Source organism: Apis dorsata, unplaced genomic scaffold (assembly GCF_000469605.1).
Source record: "Apis dorsata unplaced genomic scaffold, Apis dorsata 1.3 scaffold_74, whole genome shotgun sequence".
In the NCBI taxonomy this organism is placed as follows: Eukaryota; Metazoa; Arthropoda; class Insecta; order Hymenoptera; family Apidae; genus Apis; species Apis dorsata.
In genome coordinates this window covers 226,821-235,234 of record NW_006263372.1, presented here as the reverse complement: position 1 = coordinate 235,234, position 8,414 = coordinate 226,821, and the positions used below count along the sequence as shown (strand labels likewise).

The 8,414-nt window shown below is 21.2% G+C and overlaps 4 protein-coding genes across 6 annotated transcripts; all 4 read left to right on the top strand.

Annotated features, from left to right (window-relative positions):
• The first annotated feature begins 596 nt into the window (after positions 1 to 596).
• LOC102680881 (electron transfer flavoprotein regulatory factor 1) lies at positions 597 to 1,348 on the top strand. The gene is made up of 2 exons (XM_006610374.2): positions 597 to 925; positions 1,084 to 1,348. The coding sequence occupies exons 1-2, from the start codon at positions 887 to 889 to the stop codon at positions 1,291 to 1,293; spliced, it is 249 nt and encodes an 82-aa protein (XP_006610437.1). The 5' UTR covers positions 597 to 886; the 3' UTR covers positions 1,294 to 1,348.
• A 194-nt stretch (positions 1,349 to 1,542) lies between these two features.
• LOC116184917 (trafficking protein particle complex subunit 2-like protein) lies at positions 1,543 to 2,543 on the top strand. The gene is made up of 5 exons (XM_031508104.1): positions 1,543 to 1,726; positions 1,855 to 2,027; positions 2,100 to 2,187; positions 2,248 to 2,327; positions 2,410 to 2,543. The coding sequence occupies exons 1-5, from the start codon at positions 1,694 to 1,696 to the stop codon at positions 2,459 to 2,461; spliced, it is 426 nt and encodes a 141-aa protein (XP_031363964.1). The 5' UTR covers positions 1,543 to 1,693; the 3' UTR covers positions 2,462 to 2,543.
• A 477-nt stretch (positions 2,544 to 3,020) lies between these two features.
• Positions 3,021 to 4,651, top strand: LOC102680737 (protein MAK16 homolog A). Of its 2 annotated transcripts, none has more exons than XM_031508047.1 (7): positions 3,021 to 3,162; positions 3,223 to 3,269; positions 3,342 to 3,485; positions 3,562 to 3,874; positions 3,957 to 4,208; positions 4,295 to 4,372; positions 4,456 to 4,651. In XM_031508047.1, the coding sequence occupies exons 1-7, from the start codon at positions 3,148 to 3,150 to the stop codon at positions 4,582 to 4,584; spliced, it is 978 nt and encodes a 325-aa protein (XP_031363907.1). In that variant the 5' UTR covers positions 3,021 to 3,147; the 3' UTR covers positions 4,585 to 4,651. The 2 variants fall into 2 exon arrangements, with proteins under 2 accessions (XP_031363907.1, XP_031363908.1); XM_031508048.1 differs by having other exon boundaries at positions 3,957 to 4,199; positions 4,456 to 4,612.
• Positions 4,652 to 4,758: 107 nt separating this feature from the next.
• LOC102680499 (post-GPI attachment to proteins factor 2-like) lies at positions 4,759 to 8,414 on the top strand. 2 transcript variants are annotated; one of them, XM_006610371.2, is made up of 5 exons: positions 4,759 to 4,903; positions 5,902 to 6,216; positions 6,311 to 6,578; positions 6,700 to 6,897; positions 7,002 to 8,414. In XM_006610371.2, the coding sequence occupies exons 2-5, from the start codon at positions 6,052 to 6,054 to the stop codon at positions 7,133 to 7,135; spliced, it is 765 nt and encodes a 254-aa protein (XP_006610434.1). In that variant the 5' UTR covers positions 4,759 to 4,903; positions 5,902 to 6,051; the 3' UTR covers positions 7,136 to 8,414. The 2 variants fall into 2 exon arrangements, with proteins under 2 accessions (XP_006610434.1, XP_006610435.1); XM_006610372.2 differs by lacking the exon at positions 4,759 to 4,903 and adding an exon at positions 5,147 to 5,452.

The window sequence follows — 8,414 nt, the reverse complement described above, 5'->3', positions numbered from 1 at the left end:
TTCATATATATATTTCATAAAAAATTTAATGTTTATAATTAATAATTTATTTCATTTTGCATATCATTAGATTTTATTATAAAATCTCTTATTTTGAATTGCATTTGATTGTAGATAATAAGTAATTTAACTTGAGAAAATTATTTTTCATATGAATTTTTATTTTTCATATTTTATAATAAAGACTAATAAAATGTAAAATTATATTTATAGATGTAATTAAAATTTATCATATATATATAAACAATATTTTATTTTTTTTTAAAAAATAAAAAGAAAATATAAAATATTTTAGAAATTATTAAGAATTATTAAGAAAATGATTTAAAAAATATAATTACAAATATAAAATTGACATTTATACTTATTATTATCTTTAAATTATCTTTAGAATGAGATTTATGTGATTTGAAATTAAAAACATAATAAACAATTAATTTTATGACATGAAATGTATCTCAGTTAAAAAAAACTATTTTTTAATAAGTTCATAAAAAAATAAATTTTGAATTTGTAATTATAATGATATAATACTACGACTGCGCAATACATCGCGGCAATATATGATTTTTTTAGGTTTATTAAATCTTCTAATTAATAACGATTTTCTTGTTAGTTTTGTTTCCTTATATAAGCCAAAGTACTTTGTTAACGTATAACTATACAGCATCGTTTAAAGATAAAATATATGTTTTATAGATAAGTAAAGTTTACGTATGTATATCTGCATGTGTAACAACAATTATTTTTAATAAAAAAATTTGTTGTTTATGTTAATATTATAATATCTATATATGAAATATTAACATTATGTACATATATGTTATTATAATAACTACATAACACAGTTGATTGATTGATAAAATATTTAAATATAATTGTTTCGATGTCTCAACGTACAAAAGTCATCAATTTATACAAGACGGTATAAAATATGTATTTCAATTTGACTTTTATTATTAAAAAACGAAATATATTATTTTAAAACAAAATATAAAATATATAATAAATAACAAAAAGTATAATATTTAGATGTATCTTTTATTTTTATATATATAATAATATTTATATCAATGTTTTTAGCTCTTGTATATGGGTCGAGATTATCCAAGAGGTTATGAATTTTTTAGAAAAAATGTAAGGAAAGTTTTTGAAAAAAATAAAGAAGAACGTGATCCTGAAAAAATTGATAAAATGTTGGCACATGGTGATTTTGTTATTAAAGAACTAGAAGCTTTATATATGTTACGCAAATATAGGACATTAAAAAAAAGATATTATGAAAAACCCTAATATATTATATTTATATTATTATATTTGAATATAAAATAAAAATAAAAAATTTATTCAAAACTTTATTTTTCAATTAATTTCATTGTTTTTATTTTAAAAAATTAAATAGAAATTTTTTATTTTATTCAAAAATATAAAATCTCTTAATGATTTTATTAAGACCATGTAATATTTCATAGTATATTATATAATTAATAATTTTATTAATAAATACATATATATTTTTATAATTAAATCTTAGTATTTGTTAGATATGACAGTATAGCCTATGAAGTTATGAAGTTTAAACATTATTTATGTGTAAAATAATTCTCAAATATTGCAGTTTTTAATTTGTGTATTAAACATTTTTATATTTTATTACGGATAATAATGTTTTAAGTTTATAAGACTTATAAATATGGCAGTTTGTGTAGCTGTAATTGGAAAAGATGTAATTATATAGTTTTTCATCTTTTGAGGTTATAGTGAACGAAAAGCTAAAAATAATATTAACTAATAAATGATATAATTAATAATGCACATACTACAATATTAAATATATTTCAAACTTATTTACAGAATTCTCCTAAATATATTAGATGTATAGATGAATCATCAGCATTACAATTTCATTGCAAAGTTCATACATCAATTGACATTATAGAGGAAAAATTAAACGTAGGAAATAAAACTACTATTGATATACGAGATCTATATTTAGGCTTATTATACGCTACAGAAGAATATAAAATGTACATATAATATATATTGTAATTTAAAAATGAATTATATTTTATGCAAAATATTTCACTTTTCAATTGCAGATATGGTTATGTCACAAATACAAAAATCAAATTTATTATTGTATTACATTCATCAAACATATCTCTGAGAGATAATGATGTAAAAGTGGTAAGTTTTTTTCAATTATTTAATATTAAATTTGAAATGATAATGATTTATATTTTACAGATTTTTAAGAAATTACATGCAGCTTATTCTAATGCTGTATGTAATCCATTTTACATTCCAGGTGATCAACTTAATTCCAAGTGAGTTTATGCAACTTGCTGTTGTCTTGATATATATTGATAATAATAAAATGATAATAAAAATATATTAAAATTTTTTCAGATCTTTTGATCTAGCAGTAATGGAGATAATGGGTATTATATCACCTTTTTAATTAATTATATTTGAATTTAATATATTGTGTATATAGATATAATTAAATTACATAAAAATGATAACAAGACTATATTTATTTTATTTTTTTTTAAACATTATAATTTTGAAAGAAAAATTAAGAAAATATATTTAAATGACATCTTGTACTTTACGTTTACATGTCAGAAATAAATACATATATAAGGAGAACAAATAATGAGAAAAAAACAGAGATAGGGAATCAGCGCCATCTTTAGAGTACCATAAATGATATAAGATAAGAAAGAATAACACATCCAAAAAAAGAATAGAAATGGCATAAGACTTAGCTGGCAACATCATTTCTTAAATATTGTACCTTATTGTATCGAATATTGAAAAATATTTTTGAAATATTTATTCAAAAGATGGCATTAACAATCAATTCTATTCTATCTCTGTCTTTTTTTATTATTTGTTTTTTGTGTTTTTCTTTCTTTTCTCTACCTTTGTTTTTGGTTTCATTTTGGTTTTAGAGATAACGCTGATTTCGTAATTTTTATTCTATCTTTTTCTCATAATTTTTTTTTTCTAAGATTTTATCAATTTACCGCTAGATGTCACACAGTGTTCCATTTAATTTAGATTCAATATAACCTATAATGTTAAAAAATCTTTGAAACACGTGTATGTTTTTTATATAATATTTATAAAATATAAGACAAAATGCAACACGACGATGTGAGTATATTATTTATATTTATATTAAATATTGATATTTTATGTAATAAATTGTTTTAGGTTGTATGGAGTGTTATTAATAAATCTTTTTGTTCTTTCAAAGTAAAGTACGTATAAATTGGAAAATACAAAAATAATTTTTCATAAATAATTTTTAATGTTATACTTCATTTTTGTAGTACTAAAACACAGAAGTTTTGTCGTAACGAATATAATCTTACGGGATTATGCAGTAGAGCATCATGTCCTCTTGCAAATAGTCAATATGCAACAATTAGGGAAGAAAATGGTATAATTTATTTATATATGAGAACAGCAGAAAGGTAAAAATTTATTATGTAATATAAAAAATTAAATTTTCTAAAAATTATAATAAACTATAACATACATTTTTTTCAGAGTACACTTTCCAAGAAATGCATGGGAAAAGGTAAAGCTATCTAGGAATTTTGAAAAAGCAATACATCAAATTAATGAAAATTTGCTCTATTGGCCTGGTTTTTTAAAAGCAAAATGTAAACAAAGATTTGTGAAAATTACACAATATCTCATACGTATGAGAAAAATAAGATTAAGAAGGCAAAAACAAATTATACCAATTCAAAGGAAAATTGAAAGAAGAGAAAGACGTAGGGAAGAAAAAGCTCTTATAGCTGCAAGATTAGAAAAATCAATAGAAAAACAATTAATGGAGAGATTAAAACAAGGCATGGTAAATATTTTTTTTATTTTATAATTATTTATATAAGTATTTTTCAAATGAGTCTAAGAAACTTACATAATTTTTTTTTCAGTATAATGATATTTACAATTTTCCACAAAAAGTATTTGACAAAGCTGTAGAAGCTGTAGAAGTTGAAGATGAAAGTGAAGTTGAAAATGAAGAAGAAGAAGAAGAAGAAAAAGAACTACAAATTGAGAGAGAGGTAGAATTACAATTGGAAGCAGATGAAAGAGAAAGAGAAACAAATGAACCTTATTTTGTAGAAGCAGAAACTGATGAAGAAGATGATGACAATGATTTTAATATTGAAGAAGTATCTATGGTAATTTATGTTCTTCATTTAAATATAGATTGTAATTTTTCGTATTCTATTAATACATGAATATATATTAATTGATTTATTAATAGGATGAGGATAGTGATTCAGGACATAAAGAGGAAATCGAATTGTCTGACAATTTTATATCTGACACGAGCGATATTGAAGTAATGAATATTATATGATATAATAATTTATATTTATTCTTATTTATAATTCAATTTTTTCTAAAATTATTGTTTTATTATAGGATACAGTATCTATATTAGATAAAAAAGCAAAGAAATCAATTATCAAAAAAGCAAAATTACAAAAGAAAACCCGTCCAAAAGTCGAAATTGAATACGAAATGGAAGAAGAACCACGTGAAAGAGTTTGAATATAATAGATCTTTAATTAGGATAATTGTAATTATATTTTTAATAAAATTAAAAATTATTTTACAATTTATAAGTTATCCCCTTTTTTAATTTTTGCTTTAATTTTTATTATAGTTTATCTATTATTTTTTTAATTTTTAGTGTAATAATTTTTAATAATTGATTCGTAAGTTCATTTTTTTTAAAAACGAAAAAAATTTGAAGTTGGCGCTAATATGAAATACATGCATTAGAAACATTTATACAGACCATAGATGGCATTTCTTTGAACAGAAATTCACAAACTAGCAGACGATACGTTTATACACAAGGAATAAGGTAAATTCTCTTGATTTTCTGCATGAAGATCATAAATGAATATGAATGAACAAATCATTGTTAACAGAATATTAATTTGAATAAATTGTTATTCATTCGAAATTATGACATGCTATTAAATTTCTTTCTTTTTTATATATACTATTGGAAAGTTATTTAATTGTTCGTATATATTATATATTCTGTTTATCTTTTATACTGATTTGAATTTCGAAACATTTCTACTATTTTAAACAAGAAATAAGATTTTAATTATTTGTTAAATCAATTAACAACCTAACTGTTAAATCTAATGCTATTACATAGATATAACCATTTTAGTAAAGTATCTCATATAATTTAAAGAAAAGAAGATAAAAAGAAAATATTTATTGGCAAGTTTTTAACTAATTAATAAAATTTCGTATCAATTTATAACATAAATAAAATTCAATCATAGTTATAAATTCTGTGTAAAAGTGTTAAATGTGATAATAAATCACTTCCAGGCAAATGTCACGAACATCGCGTTACCCGTGACAGTGCCTTTGTTTGCTATAAATAGAAAAAGTAGGTTATCCACAAAATCAATTCTGAAAATAGAGTAATTAAGTTAAATATGTTTGTTATTTTGTGTATGAAATTTATAAACAAAGATCTAATATATTGCAGTTTTGATTGCTTTTGGAAAAATATTTTTATTTTATTTCATAAATGCGTTTTAATATAACATATTTGTTTTAATTATTTAATAAAAAATGAAATAAATACATAATAAATAACATGTTTATTATAAATAAAACTTTTGATGAATATGTAATTGTAATGTACTAATACTTAATGTACTAATACTGATCATAGTTGTTTAATATTCTAATAAATATTATAGTGTGAATTTTATATAGTAATGATATATATGTTATAAAATAATATATGGGAATAAAATAAAATATAGATTATATTTTAATACATTTTTATAATGTTTTTTCATTTTACTAATATAACATTTTTTGTTACAGGCATATTATGAAATTTTTAAAGAAACTTTTTAATATTTTTAATAAAAATTGAAAGGTGCAAATAATCCTAATGTAGACTGATTTAGATCTTATACCTTTAAATCCTTTTATTTTGTGCTTAAATGCCAAATTTTATTATATAATTTCACAATGGAATTAAACAATGTGGGAAACAATAAAAGTTCCATACATGTGGCAATATCATTCAAAAAATTATGCATAGCAACGGTATCTTTACCTCTTGTTACACTTTTAGTGTGTTTTATTACTGCATATATCTTCCAACAAGATGATATTCATGAAACACATTGTAGAGTATGTAAAATATATATATTTATTATTTTTTAAATTATTTAAATTATTTTAAATATATTTAATTTATTATTTTTTAAAATATTTTTACTTTTAGGTTTATAATGTACTTCCATCAATCTCAGCTATTACTGGTATATCTCCTCAAAGATATTTATGGCGCATAAGTATAGCATTACATATAGGTCCTCGTCTAATTATTGCTAGTGTATATCATTCATATTATTATAAAATACTCAAGACAATTGAAGATGTACCATCTAAAATCATGGGATGTAGACTTTTAAATCTATGTTATTGGTTAAGCATTGCAGAAGTGGCAGCTTTATGTGGTGTTACATATATTTCTAACAGAGAAAATTATTGTGAGTACTAATATAATATAATATAATATAATATTAATTAAAACTATAGTATTACTTTAATAACATAATTAATTCTATAATTCATAATTATAGAAATTGATAAATATTATTTATTTTTTAGCTGTGCATGAAAAAATTTTCATTGCCTTTATGATTAGTTCTTTAACATATATGTTAACAGCAGTAAGATTAGGTCGTCTCATAACACCAAATGCACAAAGTCTTCAGTACAAACAGGCACTTTTTATAACTAGTCTTGTTAGTACTGTTGGACTTATTATTTTCTTCCTAAAACACAGATTATTATGTCATGATCTAGGTAAGAAAAATTATATTTTTTAATTAAACTTAATTGTAATGATGTGTATAAAGTATATATAAAACCGATATATATAAAACCTATTATAATCTTTTTTTTAATAGCATTTAGCTGGTTTTCCTTATGTGAATATGTGATTGCTTCTGCGAATATGGGTTTTCATGTGACCGTAATTCTAGATTTTCCCAAGGAGCAATTGATTGTTGGAAATGGTTTACCTTCCTTAAAGGTGGATTAACTTGTAATATTTTGTACTCATTATTATCTTTTTATTGTCATCAAAGTGCCTACTGCCACTGTCTGGAAGTGCTATTGCCAAAAATGATAAAGAAAATAATATTACATATTATATATAACTGAGTATCCACTGATTGGTAAATATTTATTAATATTATTTGTAAATATTTATATATTATGAATGAAATCAAAAATTTAATAAAATCAAATATTAAAAAAATTGTCTCATTAAAAAAAAAGCAAATATAAAATTTATATTAAAATTGTTATAATTTTTTTTAACTTAAGCTGAATAATTCTATATTTATTGAATTTATATTTAAAAATATTTTTAAAAATATTTATTTGACACATATTTATTTGATTAAATATATTATTTAAATAGATTCTCTTTATTATATTTATAAAAAATATTTTATATATTTGGTGGATACACAGTTTAAAGCACAATATCTTTTTTATTAGCATTATTATTAAGAATTTTGATGTAATAATACTCATTTTATTCAATGTATACTTTGCATAATGCAAAAATTTAAGATATTTTTATTCTAGTATTTCTTAATCATTAATGATTTATTTATTATATTTATTATAAGTCATCTTTCAATAGTTCTCGTATGAAAAAGCACAATTAAAGATAAAAGATAAAAAAAAAATTTTAAAAAATCTAGCGCTTCCAAAGTATGGCACTGGTATCTTCCCAGGCAATGAGAAAAAAAATCTTTAATGGCCTTTTAGGTAGTGGAAACTTGTAGTGATACAAGACAAATATGTATCCTACATACAAACAATATTCAATATAAAAACTTAGAATAATGGAATTTCATATTTAATTTCTATGTCTCAATTTAAATAAGGAAAGAATTAGTATTAGCATAAAATAAAGAATTGTGACATATTAGCTATAAATTAAGAATGACTAATTTATCTATAAATTATAAATTGTTTTTTTGAAAGTTCTTTACAAAGTGAGAAATCTAGTCGGTAATTATTTCTAGTCGTTTTATAAATCTCTTTTTTTTATCTGTTTTAAAATATCATCATTATTACGTCGGACTATTTGACGCATTGTTAGCATGTAGGATGCATTTACATTAACGTGTCTTTCGTCTTTAATGAGGATACGTTCATGGAATAAATGTACGTAATAATTTAAGATAAAGTAGAAATATTATTCATTATTGTACAGTTGTAATAACATCAATATATTTTGTGTTTGGATAANTACATGGAATCGCATATTATATAAAAATGAAGAAAAGAAATTTTATGCACCA